Source organism: Elephas maximus, chromosome 1 (genome assembly GCF_024166365.1).
Source record: "Elephas maximus indicus isolate mEleMax1 chromosome 1, mEleMax1 primary haplotype, whole genome shotgun sequence".
In the NCBI taxonomy this organism is placed as follows: domain Eukaryota; kingdom Metazoa; phylum Chordata; class Mammalia; order Proboscidea; family Elephantidae; genus Elephas; species Elephas maximus.
In genome coordinates, this window is record NC_064819.1 from 239,413,150 (window position 1) to 239,429,773 (window position 16,624).

Consider the following 16,624-nt stretch of genomic DNA (forward strand, 5'->3'; position numbering starts at 1 on the left):
CTTTTATTGTGCCAAAACCCATGAAGGGTGATAAACAGTGCCATTTTCTGAGTGAGAGTTTGTGCCTCACAAACACATTCAGCATCATCTGTGCAGGGAAGTCCCCTCGGATAAAATACATAAACCCTCTCTTCCTACAGTTCCTCAAATTGTCCATTTGAGATTAATAAAATACAAGAAACTTGTAATTTCTGAAATTGAGTAATGTATCTCATCTATGACAGAGATATTAGGCAAAACTAAAAGGTGGTCTAACTTTTAAAAGCATCACCCAGGAGTTTTACATGCACATAGAAAAGAAAAATTTCTGTATTTTTCCAGCTTGAAGAGGGAAGGGGAAAGAATCACAACATGGCCACACGGACCGTGGGTTCCAGGCGGCATCTGGCGGGGGAGGGGAGTGGCACAGGTCGGAGCCACAGGGACCCTTCCACCAGAACAACGCAGCCCCAGCACACAGCTGCTCACCTAGGAAATCAAGCTGCCTGGTGGCCTGTGGGTGACATGCTCTGGGAGGCAGATTCTCCTGTGAGGCGACAGGGAGGAGGTTAGGGGAATGGGACACACACAGACAACGTGGGCAAGGCCACGTCTGTGATGCCAGGACAGGTGCCACTGCCCTACCCCAAGGAAGGACCAAGCTGTGCACTGAAGCCTGTGCCACGATCCCATCCGCCAGTCTCCCACCCACATCAGTGCCTTCAGGGGCACCCTGCATTCGCAGGAAGAAAACGTGCCAGCAGGCAAGGCTTTTGTTTAAAATCCCCTGATGCACTTAGCAAATTACATCATCATTCTATCACCTGAAAATGGAGGGAAAGTAACAGAACGCCCCCCACCTCCCCAGGTTTAGGAAGGATAACAGAGACAGTCAGACACCTCCCCCTGCTCCCCAGGTTTAGGGTGGGAGAGATGGTCAGAACGCCCCCGCTCCTCGAATTTTGGAAGGATGGGAGAGGCAGTCAGACCCCCTACTCGGGGTTTGGGAAGATGGGAGAGGCAGTCAGACCCCCACCCAAGGTTTGGGAAGATGGGAGAGGCGGTCAGACCCCTACTCGGGGTTTGAGAAGATGGGAGAGGCAGTCAGACCCCCATCCGGGGTTTGGGAAGATGGGAGAGGCGGTCAGACCCCCACTCAGGGTTTGGGAAGATGGGAGAGGCGGTCAGGCCCCCACCTGGGGTTTGGGAAGATGGGAGAGGTGGTCAGATGCCCCTCCTGCCCCCCACTGGAAAGATGGGATGGGCGGTCTGGGTGAAATGCAGGTGAACACGCAGTGCTGATTTCCTGCAGCATCTTCTCCTGCAGCATCTTCTCTTGCAGCAGCAGGACAGGGGTACCCTTGTTCCTAAGAGGGTCAAACACCCAAATTCACCACCCTCAAGTCGATTCCAACTCATAACGACCCTATAGGACAGAGTCGAACTGCCCCACAGAGTTTCCAAGGCTGTAAACGTTATGGAAGCAGACTGCCACATTCTCCTCCAGTGGAGCGGCTGGTGGATTCGAGCCCCCAACCTTTCATTTAGCAGCTGACCGCTTACCGCCTGCACTACCGGGACCTTTGGATCAAACAAACAAGGCCCTGAAAGACAACCCACATTTGATTTTAAGGTTTTCTCTGATCCACTGCTGCGTGCATCAGTGAACAGGAAACACAGCTCTTATAGGGTATGTTGCTTTGTGATGTAGCACTGACTTCCGCCCAGATTATTCCCGGCTGTGACAGGGGGAGCAGGTTTCCTTACGAGACCATCCGTCACATCACAGTGCTGGTGGGAAGCAGTGCCCAGGGCATGGAGCCGGCTGTCGCCTGCCCACACACCATCCAGGCCAGTCACTGTTCCCAAAGGCTGGCTCCGGGACAAACCAGTTCGTTTTACCAACCCACACCTGGATTCAGGGTTCTAGGGCTGGGGGATGTGGTCTCCCACTGGTGCCTCAGGTCTCAGAGAGAAGGTTCCAGTTTCTACTCACTGCCTGGCCACTTTATTCTCACAGAGGAGCACCCTGGGAGGTGCTACCTGCTGACCAGTACAGACGCAGAAAAACGAGGCTCACAAACACTGAAAATTGCTGTAGGCCATCTTCATTTGGCCAGAGGTGATTCACGGCGACCATTTAAGTGACAATGAAATCACTGAAAGGACAGGTGTCTACAGATACAAAAGCTAGACTCTTCTGTCAATTCTTGCAGTTACCACTTGCACATCAAATCACTAAAATCATACGCTACACCAATTTCCCTTGCAAAGTGGGACACGTTCCTTCATCTCTGCCCCCATAAATGCTAACGTTTCATGAAGCCGGTGTTACTGCTATCCACCCCACAGCGCATTCTATCACAGACGGGGTTTCTAATGGCTTTGCCACATTACTCTCTCTTTCCAGAATGCATGATGTTTACACTGCCCTTTTCTAGAACTTCTATAAAGATTACAGTGATTCTTGACCTTGGCTGGACAGAAAAACAGTAAGAAATACAAATGCAAATAGGCGGACATAGTTTTGTGACTTGTATAATGCTGGGTTTTAGAAAGCGATAGGTGTTTGTAAAGACAGATTGATATAAGATAAACAGCGGGGCTTGGGAAATGTTTTGCCAACCTTTTCTTCATGCCGATCATCTCTCTGTTTTAAACTTTAATTGCATTGCTCTTCATTGCTTTATTAGTGCCTAGATACCATAATTCATCTTGTCTCATTTCTAGGCAAGCCTTTTTGGATGGATTTTTCTTTTCTTTAAGAGGAACAGTGGAACTCTCTGGATCCGGGGACGAGGAGAGGTCATGGTGGAGCCTACAGGTGGAGCAGCCTCCATCCAGGGAGTTCCCTGCTGTTACTGTTACTTCTGCAAACGAAGACCCTGAAGAAGGAAGGGCCCAAAGCCTCACATATTTGTTCATGGAATAGACTTTTATTCTAGATGTTTCTTTCCATGACTATAGTCTGTTTCTATACTGAGCCTCTTCAAATAATCCCTTAAAGACAAGGCTGAGGAAGTGTTTCCTAACGGAAACCGCTGCCGTATTTGCCCGTAAATGGTTGATGTCTCTGACGGGGTGAGTGAAATCAGAGGGAGAGTGGCCCTCCTGTGAAAATACGAGACATAGGCCCCCAGCGCTCCTGTGGACTTCTTAGGAGGAGACACCTTGGTCTCGGCACAAGATATGCCCTATTAACACCTGTCGTGGATTCAGTTGTGTCCCCCGAAAATATGTCAACTTGGCTAGGTTACGATTCCCAGTATTGTGTGGTTGTCCTCCATTTTATGATCTGATATAATTTTCCTACGTGCTGTAAATCCTGATCTCTGCCTGTGGTTAATGAGGCAAGATTAGGTTATGTTAAAGAGGATTAGGTGGGATGTAACACCCTTACTAAGGTCACAGCCCTGATCCAATGTAAAGGGAGTTTCCTTGGGGCATGGCCTGTACCACATTTTATCTTAGAAGAGACAAAAGGAGAGAGAAGAATGCAGAGAGTAGGGACTTCATGCCACCAAGAAAGAAGTGCCGGGAGCAGAGCGTATCCTTTGGACCCATGGTCGCTGCACTGAGAAGTTACTAGACCAAGGGATGATTGAGGACAAGGACCTTCCCCAGAACTGACAGAGAGGGCACCTTCCCCTGGAGCTGGCGCCCTGAATTTGGACTTCTAGCTACCCAAATTCAAAACCCGGCTTCTTGTCTTATTCTCAGTCTTTTTACTAGACCTTCACCAGAATTTTTTTTTTTTTTTTTTCCAGAAGGGGGACAGAGCCATGGCATGAGATACAACTGGACAAGAATCACACATTGAGGTATTTATATGTAAACTATCCAAATTAAGTCTATACTTAAAAAAGCACGTGAGAATGTTCCACTGGTAAAGCCGAGTCAAGAAAGTAATGACAGCTTACAGCAATGACGAATGACCCTTCGGTACACTGCCAGCCCCACCCTGTTTACCTTTTCATCCTCAAGGCTGACTCCTCAGGTTATCAATGAATACATGTTGAGTGAATGAATAAAAGAACTAAACTGTTGTTGATCTGAATTTTTTTTTTCTTTTCAAAATAAGATGACTTTTTATCATCATACACGTTCAGGCCAGCAAAAAGTGTGACACTTTTCACACTTCAGCTGCCGTTCCTGTCCCTCACTTGTCTGAGCCTTAAATGCTTCCACTGCAGTTGTTGTTGTTCAAGTGCCATCGAGTCAGTTCCGACTCACAGGGACCCTACAGGCAGAGCAGCGCTGCCCCACAGGGCTTCTAAGGAGCAGCTGGTGGATTTGAACAGCCGACCTTTTTGGTTAGCAGGTGAGCTCTTAACCACCGTGCCACCAGGGCCCCACGTGTAGAAGAGCTTGTAAATCACGACTCAGAGGCCCAAGGAGGACTTGTAATGAAAGTATCTCCTGGAATAAAACTCAACAACTGCATGGGAGACGTGAATGAGCTTCATCTGCTGCTAGACTGAAAACGCTGCATGCTGGACCCTCAGCATCTTTTATCTGACCGAGCAAGGAAACAAGTGACTTCCCACCGTATTTTCCATTTTTCTCCCAAACGCTGTCTGAACTGTGTCTAAATATCAGTGCTATTTCCTGCATAATACTCCTAAAACCTGTTTGGAATTCTTCTCCTTCACTGCTTCTCTCTCATCCAAAAAAAAAAAAAAAAAAAAAGACAACCATCCGGAAACTGTAATGATTTCCTCTATCTCGTATTCCATCATCAAAAATAAGAGGTCGGTAGTTTTTATTACCTTCCTGCAAAAGATTCGCAACTAGATTTCCATCAGAAAATGCTGGGGATAAGACAACTTCAGGCTAGGAGGCCTTAAGAAACTAGATACTTTCGAGGAGTTCAAAGATTCTCAGTCGCTCGCTTAAGTACTTTTCAGCAGATTCTGTTACACCATCTCGTTGTTTGGTTTGGACGTACCAGAAAGATCAGTGTACACTACTGCCAAATTACAACACTAACCTGCTGTGATATACACACTTAAGGTTCCCTGCAAATCAAAGTTTGCAAGCCTATCTAAGTGGGTTTGCAATTGCCAGGCAGTGGCCTGCTTTCTCTGAGACCCTGGCATCTGCCTTCCCAGTGTGCACAAAGGACGCTCCTTCCTTCTTTCCCTGCTACTTTACAAGGTACACCACCCATCAGTCTGTCATAATGTGGGGGCTCGTATGTTGCTGTGATGCTGGGAGCTATGCCACCAGTATCTCAAATACCAGCAGGTTATCCATGGTGGACAGGTTTCAGGGGAGCTTCCAACTAAGAAGTCTAGGAAGAAAGGCCAGGTGACCCTATGTCTGAAAATCAGTCAACAAAAACCCTACGGATCACAACAGAACATTGTCCGATACAGTGCTGGAAGATGAGCCTCTAGGCTGAAAGGCACTCAAAATACACAGTGGCTGCAACAACAGACTCAAAAAACCAGTGATCATGAAGATGGCACAGGACTCTCATATCAAAGGTTGTCATGAATCAGAGCCAAGTCAACAGCAACTGTCAACAACTTTACAAGGTATTAAATCGAACATCCATTTTCCATGACAGTCACAGGTAGGCATGTCTATTCACCCTTAGACCTCTGTGGAACTGAGAGACGCCTATGTTCCCAGGCGATACGAGGGTACAGGCCAGGACAAACGGTTTGTCCAAGGAGACGGCAAGATTGCTGCAAAGCTAGGCAGAGTCCAGGCTCCAGACACCCAGGTCAGCAGCCAAGCAAAGGACTTTGAGAGGCAGCCAGCTAAAGGACAGGCAGCCAAGGCCATTTTGCTTCATTTGACCAATCAGATTATGCCATCCAATCACACGATCCGGTGGCACTTGGCTTAAAATTTGTGTATTTGTTGAGACGGCTGTGGTATGCAGCTTTCCACATCTGAGTAGAGCATTCTGGAAAGCCGCAATGTTGGCTGATCCAGCTCTCCCACCCTCGCCAGCTATTTTTTAAAGACAACAGAGTCGCAAATTTTACAACTTTTATGGTTCCAAGTGGTACATGGCTGAGCACTTAGGTTGCTAAGTCTTGCTAATTGCCTTGTCAACTTCCCATGGCTCCATCTGCCTTTGAGAGAATCTCCTTTGTAAGTGATAGGAATGTAGTTACTTAAATAAAGTCTTTCACTACAGCACCAATTCAGCTTTGGAATTTAGTTCTTTAAGGCGCCAAATCTTCCTCATCGATATCTTCATTGCCACCAAAATCTCCCCACATGAGACTAATGTTTACTGAAGTCTCAGGCATTCTCCTGGTTCAGGAACATTCTAGCACACAGCGTGAAAACAGGAAGAGACACAGTACGTAACAGCTAATGTTCTTTCTCTTTTTCCATTTTATTTCTACTTTAGGCTATTACCCAGTGCCATCGAGTCGATTCTGACTCATAGCGACCCTATAGGACAGAGTAGAACTGCCCCACCATTAGTCCTTCAGAAACAACCCATCTTTACTGTTGATCTAGGAGCCCTGATGGCTTAGTGGTTAAGAGTTCAGCTACTAACCAAAAGGTCAACAGTTCAAATCCACCAGCCGTTCCCTGGAAACCATATGGGGCAGTTCTGCTCTGTCCTATAGGGTCGCTATGAGCCGGAACAGACTCAACAGCACCTAACAGCAACAGCAACAACAACATTTTTGACCTAACTCCCCCCACCTCCTTTGCTAGTTGGCCTCTCAGCACCTCTGCTCAACCTCTTGTCCCCTGGGACCCTTCGCAGGCTCTCATTTCTATGGGAAAGACTATTTCTTTTCAGATGGAACCTGCTCTTCTCCCACAGCTCTGCTTTACACATCACCCACCATTTTAAGAAGCTATGTTATTTAACTTGCAGTACATAAAATTATTTGTCCCTTAGTCTGTGACTGTGCTAGTTACTATTTATACCTGCCTTTTTTTTTATTGTTAATAATATGTCATTTTTCCCCTTTAAAAAGACCATACCAGAAGACTACAGATTTTACCTTGGTTTATAGATTTTCTTCCTATGTTCCATGTATTAATTTTGAGGGAAGTTATTGACTATAATACCCACACAATGTGTATGAGTGCATAAATGTGTTTGTGGATGAATGGGAATATATATATATATATATATTCATATTTTTTTATGTAACCCCTCACAGGCTGTCAATTTCAAATTTCCATTTCTTCCCTCCTCCCTACCTTCCAGGCCCAATCCTCCCCCAAATAGTCAGGCAGTGATAAAACACATACAGTTACTTCTTCCGTGGTGTCCTCAGTGGTGGGCTCCGTGTCCCGGTTAAGGTCATCCTCAGTGGTCTGGCAACAAAGATATACATCAAGTATAGTTATATCACAAAGTGTCTGTGAAAAGCATCACACAAGTAATCAAAATAAGGAAAGGCTGACTAAACACTCAGCGTTAGTACCGGTAGAACATGGGAACTGTGTCAAGGTCCCTTTGCGTTTCCATTTATTTGTAACTATACAATGCTTTGTGTCAGAGACGGAGCCTCTAAATGGTGCTGTGTTTGTTGCTGTTGTTGTTAGCTACCATCGGGTCAGCCCCCGGCTCATGACGAGCCCGTGCACAATGGGACAAAACACTGCCCGGTCCTAACCATACCCATAATTGGTTGAGATTGGACTGTTTGCCCCACAGTGTTTCCACTGGCTGATTTGCAGACGTAGACCACCAGGTCCTCCTAGTGTGTCTCAGTCTGGGAGCTCTGCTGAAACCTGTTCAGCACCACGGCAACACACAAGCCTCCACGAACAGATGGGCGGCGGCTGCGCATGGGGTGCATTGGCCGGGAATCGAACCCAGGTCTCCAGCATGGAAGGTGAGAATTCTCCCACTGAAATACCACTGCCCCAACTCTTTGTAAAACAGGTGGCAAATCAGGCAGTGATTGTTTATATCAAAGTTCTTCATTAGTACATCAACCAAGTTTGTATAATTTATACCAGAGTTGAAAGAAGCAGCAAGGTGACGTATATAGCTCCCTGGTGAGCACGGTGGAGAAGGGAGCATGGCTGTACATGGAGCTAAAAGACTAGCACAGTCAGAACAGAAAACAGAAGGGACAACTCGAAGTACTCGCAACCGTTCCTACCAGAGTGGGAAAAATTCAAAATCTCCGACGAATGCCTGGGGAATGGATTAAATCGCAGACCACAAAGCCCCATTCCATAAAACACAGAGTGGTATCTCTATAGTGCAAGGTTTAAACAGGTACACCTGGGTCTGAGTCTTTGCTTACTGCCTACACCTGAGCCTCAGGTTCCTTCCCTGGAAAACCGGGGCTGTAGGAGCCCAGGAGGGCTCAGAGATGCAGTGAGAATCCCGTGGAATCAGGCCTGTGCAGCAGTCAGCACGCTTCCATCACGCAGTAGACACTCATCGTGAGCGACTGTGACTATTACCATTTTAAGCTTCACTTTCCAACCTAGTAGCCCTAAGACAGCAATTGTTTTACCAGCTTGTCTGTGAGTCTTCAGGGAATTGTGTTTTATCTGCATTGTTTAAAAACGGGGGATTTTCCTCTCTCTGATGCATTATGACATCCCAGAGAGAAACAGTCATGCTTACTCCTTTGAAAGAACACAAAGAAAACGGGTCAGCTAAATCTCACAGGGCTGGCCCACGTGCTCACCTCCCTCACCCTGTCTCCCCTCACCTCCCTCCTGGTCGCTGGGGCTTACTGAAAACAACCAAGGAAAGGGCACAACGTCCTGGATTTGAGACCTGCCTTTCACCTGCTACAACACAGTTTATGGAATGCTGCATGCTTCTTTCTGATGCCAGATACTTCAGGGATTTTGTGAAGGTCCCAGTTTTTAACTAGACATGTTTCCTTGCTAACACACCTTATTAGTGGATAAAATATACCATCCAAAGTATCTCAAAACAATCCGTAAAGCCACAAATGCTTTCTCTAGACAGTTCAATGAGTTTCCCCAGGTCTAGGTTCTGAAGTGAAGACGATTTTGATAAAGGATACCTAGGATCCCCTGGCACAGGAAACCGCAGACTCAATGTAGTTCATTTCCCTCAGGTTAGAGAGGAACAAAGGTCAGCGAGGAAAGCAACTCACTAAGTTAGCCACAGAGTAAAACTGGAACCTAGGAGGGCTGGTTCCTGGCCCCTGAAAGTCCCCTTATGACTCAGGGTAGGCTGTGTACAACGTGGGGGAACCACAAGCACTAAGGTGTCACAGATTTCCTTAACAGAAAAGCACGCATGTTTTCAATGCAAGGGTTTTATGACATTTAATCTGGAGTTCGGGGGCCAAATTTACTCCACCTAGTTTTGCTCAGGAGTCCCTGGGTGGAGCTAACACACTGGGCTGCTAACCAAAAGGTTGGAGGCTCCAGTTCACCCAGTGGCACCTCAAAAGGAAGGCCTGGTGATCTATTTCTGAAAAATCACCCGCTGAAAACCCCGTGGGGCACAGCTCTGCTCTGACACACACGGGGTCGCCGCCGGTGGGTCGGAGTTGACCTGATGGCCACTGGGTTTTGTTACTGGTTTAGTTTTGCCCCGTATCTTGATATGCGAGTTATTTTAATGCTATACAACCTAAAACGTGGGCAGAGCTGGACATAAAACCACCTCTGTCCCAAATAAACGGGTCTCACACCTTTATGGAGTGAGAAGTTTCTTCCGGAACTTGGAAGTAGCTCAGGATCATTGTTTTAAGATTTAACCTTTCTGTGGAAAGAACTCTTTCTGGGGTCCAAATAAATAGGCATCTAATACTCTTTCTTAAATATCCAACTTCCAAGGGTGTGTTATTGTGAAAAAATTTATCATGAAGCCTACAGAAAATTTCTTTTGCCGCAGGGCCATTTAATTGTTCCAATCTTCATTATTTGTTGTTGTGTGCAGATCAACCACAAAAACTTGAAAACGTGCTCTCTGAAGTCAACTCTGCCTCAAACCCATTGAATCTGAAAGCTCTTTCTAGGCTCGTGGGATATATTTAAAATAATATGAATATATTCACTGGTGATCCATTTTCAGTTAATTTTAGAAATATTTAAGACACAAGCTGCTCCTCAGAGCTTCTGTCAGTGGCAGGCACATAAACTCCAGAGTCTCACAAGGCATTCTGTGAAGGCTTCTTCACCTCCATATGCCATCCCTCCTTCTAAGCCCCATTACCAAGTCAGATAACCACAGGTGAGTTCTTTCCCTGGGCCTCGGTCATTGAGGGGCTTAGGGCTGGGTGTCTCACCACAAACAAGAATATTCCCGGTGATCAGAAGGCCTGTAGAACGCACTAGCAAATGGGAAAAGAACTTCCAGTCTAATCGTTCGTTCGTTCGTCAACGCAATTTTTTTTCTTTTTTAAATCAAATCTCTCTCCAAAGAAGAAACAAACTTGAGTTGGAAGCCCCTGCAAGTGGCTTGTCTTCAATGCCAGGAACAGTACCATATATACACGAAATAACTAGTTATAATAAAGAGTATGATGGCATTGCTTTCCCAACCTAGGTAATTCTCACAAAGCACCACCTAAAGAATGCTTTTAACATTTATGCTGGGCTTGACAACCTATTTTAAACGTTGGTACCTACTTCAAACAGTACTAAGTTAGACTTCTAATAAAAATATTAAACATAAAATATTAAGTAAATTCTCTTCTAAAACAAAATCCCTCATTCGGCTTGAAATTATGCTATGTGAATGTCTCAGTACACAGTACGTATATATAAAAGTGAAATTTAAAATAGTAAGAATTGAATGTATGGGTATGGTGTTTGGTATAGGAGATAAGACAGAAAGCTTGGATTTAATGCTAAGATTGAGTAAGTTATTGAAACAGAAGATTTTAAAGGCAATTTGAGTTGTGATAAACACAGCACAGGTATGTCTAATCTTTTAGCCAAATTGAAGAATTTTAGGAACTTTTTATTCTATGGAAATATGGGTGATCATTTATAGTTCCAATTTAGCAAATCAAATCCATGGGCCAGAGATTTCATGTCCCTGGGGAAGCACAGGGTTAAGCACTACCAGCAACGTCTTCTGTACTTCATCCAGCCCCCGGGATGGGCTGCTGAGGCTTACAGAGCATTCTTTCCCCTTATCTTTAGTCATTCCTCTATGTTTGACCACACACCCTTCCAGGGACACATTAGCTTCATCCTTTCTGCTCCTTAAAGAGTTTGTCATTTACTTTGCCTTCTGATTTCATCCTTCACTGTAGCAAATGGAGGTCCTATCACTTAAGCCGCTTGTTGAAGGAAAATCAAACAAGATGGTATTCATTTGGAAACAGTCAAATGCTTTAAGACATGCACACACTTTAACAAGCATCCTGAGGTTGGGCTTAAGAGCAACAATTGTTTTCTTCAACTCTATTCATTTTCATTTCTGTATTTACACCACACACATGCTATCTCTGCAGGAGCCCTGGTGGCGCAGTGGTTAAGAGCTAGGCTGCTAATCAAAAGGTCAGCAGTTCAAATCCACTAGCTGCTCTTGGAAACCCTATGGGGCAGTTCCACTCTGTCCTAGAGGGTCGCTATGAATCAGAATCAACTCTAGGGCCACGGGTTCGTATGTGTAGAAACAGTGCATATATAGTAAACATATGTATCACACATATATGACACCACGTATACGTACATACACATTAAATATCCAAGTCTGTCACGTAACAGTCATTCAGTAAACACATACTCACTACATAAAATTAACTGCCCCTTTGCGACAGAGTTAGGATTTTTCAGGAGATTGGAAAAGTACATAGTTCTCAGTGCTCACCTCTATTTCCATGGGCTCCACCTCTATCTTCTTCCATAGGTCCAGCAACTGTGCAATCGGCATTTTTAAAAACTTTTCCTTTTCCTCGGATCAAGTGCGGGCAGTAAGAAACAGAGGCTCCCAGGACCGCGGAGACTGGATAGAGGGAGACTCTGGAGATGAAGCTGCCTGGGGCTCGGAGGGAAACCGAGGCACGCTGAGCGGGAGAGTGGGGTGCGCGGCGCGGGGCTCCGGGGGTCCTCAGTATGGCTGCTGGGTGGGTGCGCGCCCTGCGGGTCCCCAGCTCCGAAGAGGGTGACTGTGCTTCCCGCTCGGGCTCCCGGGAAGGAGGAGGTGTAACTGCAGGGACAGAATCTGCGATGAAACTTGGGGAGGGGACGCCTCCCCGGCAGCGTCGCACCGGACTCCTCCCCTTACACCGCACCCCCCTCCCAACTCCTTTACCTTAATTGGCTCTAAACGACGGGTGAAAGTTGAGTCTGAGGACGCTGCTGCCATAGAAACCCCCTAGCAACCAAGGCTGCGAGGTGGGAGGGAGGGAGCGAGGCACCGAGGGAGGGGCGGCCGCCGGCTCTGTCCCCGGCGCCCTCCCTGGCACAGGCATGAACGTGCACACGCACACACACGTGCACACGCGAGTGCACACACACGCGCACACACGCGCGCTCGTGCACAGGAACACACACGCGCCCGTGCACACGGACACGCGCGCGCCCCTCCCGTCCTCGGCGGGGGCTCCACTGACACCCAAGGCGACCAGAACCGCCGAGCGCACGGGGACAGCGAGAAGCCAGCTGCAGCAGAGCGCATTGCTGCATCGATATTTCAGAGGCGCCGCGAACCGTGGCCTTGCTGCTGGAGCGTCAAAGGCAGCTGCCTCTCCCCTGCTCCCCAGGCATCGAGGAAGCACACCCAGAGACAGGGAGAGGGAAGCCCCGGGGGTCAGGAGTGAGCCCCTGAGAGGAGAACGGGCCTCCCAGCCCTGCTGAGCACTAGGCTGCAGCCTGGGGTCCGAGAGAACGGGAAGAGATTGGGCTCTTCAAACTGCCACATGGGGAAGTCTGGTCGGGGATTTTTTTTCAGGGTAGGAGAGATGTTAATCCATAAAACCATATGGTATCGACTGTTAATCAAGTTCCCAGGAGAGTGCTGGGTGCCTTCTGCACATCATTCCACTTAATTTTCCAACCCAAGTGGCTATTATGACCCCATTTCACAGATGAGAAAACTCTGAGGCTCAGGGAGAAGGAACGAGTTGCTCTGGAGCGGCCCTGGACTCGACAACCCCCTGTTACAACTCCGTGTGTGTCCGAGTAGAGCTCTGCTCCACAAGGTTTTCAATGGCTGATTTTTCAGGAGTACATCTCCAGGCCTTTCTTCCAAGGCACCTCTGGGTGGACTCAAACCTCTGTCCTTTCTGTTAGCAGCCAAGTGCTTAACCGTTTGCACCCCCAGGGACTGGAACTTGCCCCAAAATACACAGCCTCGTGGCAGGGCCGGGAATGAAGTCCCAGGAAGACTAACTCAAGTAGGGGTGCCCACAGCTCAGCTCCTAGAGGCGGGAGGGCTATGGATACAATTCCACAGGCCAAAGTTTTCCTCCCTTATTTTCTTTTGCCGGGGGCGGGGGGGCGGATCTTTTCTCTCCCTTCTTACTCCATTTCTGTGCTGGGATAAGAGACCCATGCATGTGAAAATATTCATTTCCCTCTGGGCTTCTGAGTGCTAGTCCAAAAGCATTTTGGTTCCCTCTTTTGGGAAATAATTTTAAAGTCTAATACAATTTAATGTTGCTTCTGGAGTGTTTTCATTTCTACAGTAGAGGTTTTATCTTTGAAATAGTTCTAAGAAAATGGCTTCTGCTTCCAAAAATCATCACCCCCTTTGTCTTCTTCACCGTTAGAAACTCAGGGAGAAATCCAGGTCACTATGGACACAGCCAGAGCCTGGATGGCAGGTGCCTCGTGTTTCACAGCAAGAAGAGCAGAGTCAGAAGCTAGCAGAGGAGGCTGGGAAGGATCTTGAAAGTCAACTCCATGCAGAATAAAAATAACACCAATACATCACTCATTTTATAATTGGACACCCCCTACTGACAGTGAAGGGCGAAGGTTTCCAATACGAGAACCAGAACAAGGTAAATTTTGCCATAATGTAAAAGGTCACAAATTAATAACAGATAAGATGAAATGCTTTCTCTGTGATAAAGTGAGGGAAATCGCTGACATAAAAAGTAGTGCTAAAGAGACACCAAGATGTTTTAATTGGAAGGACTGGAAACATGGGCCCCCAGGAAGGCAGCGGGCAGCGAAAATAAAATGGTATTCCTTACTGTGTGTTTGCAGTCCCTGAGTGGTCGAACAGTTAACATGCTCAGCTGCTAACAGAAAGGTTGGAGGTTGAGTCCACCCAGAGGTGCCTCAGAAGAAAGGTCTGGCAATACCTTTTTAAAATTGGCCACTGAAAACCCTATGGAGCGCAGTTCTACATTGAGACACATGGGGTCGCCATGAGTCAGAGTCAACTCGACAGCAACTGGCATGGTGTACCTTGAGGTGGAGCAGACTGAAGAGGAAGGAAAATGGAGGACAAGAACTTTGCAAGGGACTGGTCAGGCTTTCTGCCTTCGCTGAGGCATGAAGACACCCCCACCGCTGTCCACCTGATGGAACCCAAGCTCTGGGCTAAAAACCTTCGCACAATTAGGTATTGTTGTTGTTGTTGTTAGGTGCCATCAAGTCGGTTCTAACTCATAGTGGCCCTATGCACAAGAGAACGAAACACTGCCCCATCCTGTGCCATCCTTACAGTCATGATGCTTGAGCCCATTGCTGCAGCTGCTGTGTCAATCCACCTCGCTGAGGGTCTTCCTCTTTTTCACTGATCCTGCACTTTACCAAGCATGATGTCCTTCTCCACGTCCAAAGTATATAAGACGCAGTCTCACCATTCTTGCTTCTAAGGAGCATTCTGGTTGTACTTCTTCCAAGACACATTTGTTCACTCTCTTGGCAGTCCTTGGTATATTCGATATTTTTCACCAAAGCCACAATTCAAGCACATCAATTCTTCTTTGGACTTCCTTATTCATTGTCCAGCTTTCACATACATATGATGCGATTGAAAATACCATGGCTTGGATCAGGCTCACCTTAGTCTTCAAGGTGACATCTTTGCTTTTCAACACTTTAAGGAGGTCCTTTGCAACAGATTTGCCCAATGTCATGCGTCCTTTTGATTTCTTATCTGCTGCTTCCATGGCTGTTGATCGTGGATCCAAGTAAAATGAAATCCTTGACAACTTCAATCTTTTCTCTGTTTATCATGATGTTGCTTATTGGCCCAGTTGTGAGGACTTTTGTTTTCTCTGTGTTGAGGTGCAATCCATACTGAAGGCTGTGGTCTTTGATCTTCACCAGTAAGTGCTTCAAGTCCTCTTCACTTTCAGCAACCAAGGTTGTGTCATCTGCATAACGTAGGTTGTTAATGAGTCTTCCTCCAATCCTGATGCCCCATTCTTCTTCATACAGTCCAGCTTCTCGGATTATTTGCTCAGGATACAGACTGAATAGGTATGGTGAAAGAATACAACCCTGATGCACACCTTTCCTGACTTTAACCACTCAGTATCCCCTTGTTCTGTCTGAACAACTGCCTCTTGATCTATGTAAAGGTTCCTAATGAGCACAATTAGGTGTTCTGGAATTCCCATTCTTTCACAATGTTATCCACAATTTGTTATGGTCCATATAGTCGAATGCCTTTGCATCACCAATAAAACACAGGTAGACAGCCTTCTGGTATTCTCTGCATTCAGCCAGGATCCATCTGACATCAGCAATGATACCCCTGGTTCCACGTCCTCTTCTGAAACTGGCCAGAATTTCTGGCAATTAGGTATTACTAAACACAAAAGAGATATTACAAGGGGTATTTTAGGAATTGCTGAAAATAGAGTTCATGGTTTAGCATGATATCTATCTTTAAACTATGCAAACATGACACTGGTAAACAGACTGAACATTATTGAACCGTTTTACAGATAAAGCAGCAAAAGCCTGGAAAAATACAGTGATTAGATCAAGAGAGTGAGGTAAGATGCTATATAACTCAGGGGCTCAGGACTTCAAGTCCCATGCCTAATTCACTCCGCATTGTTCCTTTTTGAAATACCTATCATTGTTATTTAAAAGTAAACAACCACAGTAATATCTTATCTTTTCACCAATTTTTTAAGCACATGGCAATGCCATGGCTACCACCTGCCAAGATGTAGTGATAGGAATGCTAGGTAGAAGGATGGGGCTGTGGGGAAGGACACGAAAATAAACTACCTAAGAAACCAAAATAGAAAGTAAAAGGAAAAAGACCAAAAAGTTTTAAAGAGAAATATTAACCCAGAAAAAACACTGGCCATTTTTATAAAGCTTGCACTAGAAAGATGAACAATCAGAGGAAACAGGCACCAATTTTTATGAAAGGGCATAATTATTGCATTTAAACACGTTAAAAGATCGAGATTCAACTAAAGGACCAAACAAATTACGTGCATTGAGATAAGAATGTTCAATTCAACCCCAAGAAAACTTGAACGACTTTTTCAAGGGGAACACCTAAAAAGATGGACTTCCAAGAAATCCACCTAAGAAGCATCAGTTTCCAAAAGAAATAGCAGTTGTGGCATGCTTGCTGACAACAAGTCCTTAATGAACAAACCCTACAGCCTAAAAGCAATGGGAAGCGTTTCAAGATTCTCAAGTTGCACAATCATTATGCAACAAGATGTAGGAATTGGCATCAAACTTCCCGAAAGCCAGTCCCTAGAAAAAGCCATTACTCTCCTGGGCAAATGAAAAAATGAGACTAATGCTATATGCCTACCTA

At 46.1% G+C, this 16,624-nt stretch overlaps 1 protein-coding gene across 2 annotated transcripts in view; it reads right to left on the reverse strand.

The window, feature by feature from the left end:
- The window catches only part of RPS6KA2 (ribosomal protein S6 kinase A2), a 477,450-nt gene extending 465,379 nt beyond the window's left edge, over positions 1 to 12,071 (reverse strand). For both annotated transcript variants that reach the window (XM_049905293.1, XM_049905278.1), the window contains exons 1-2: positions 11,741 to 12,071; positions 7,219 to 7,284 (exon numbers count right to left, since the gene is read on the reverse strand). In XM_049905293.1, the coding sequence (XP_049761250.1) occupies positions 7,219 to 7,284; positions 11,741 to 11,803 (129 nt within the window). In that variant the 5' untranslated portion in view covers positions 11,804 to 12,071. The remainder of the gene's footprint in view (positions 1 to 7,218; positions 7,285 to 11,740) is intronic.
- Positions 12,072 to 16,624: the final 4,553 nt, after the last annotated feature.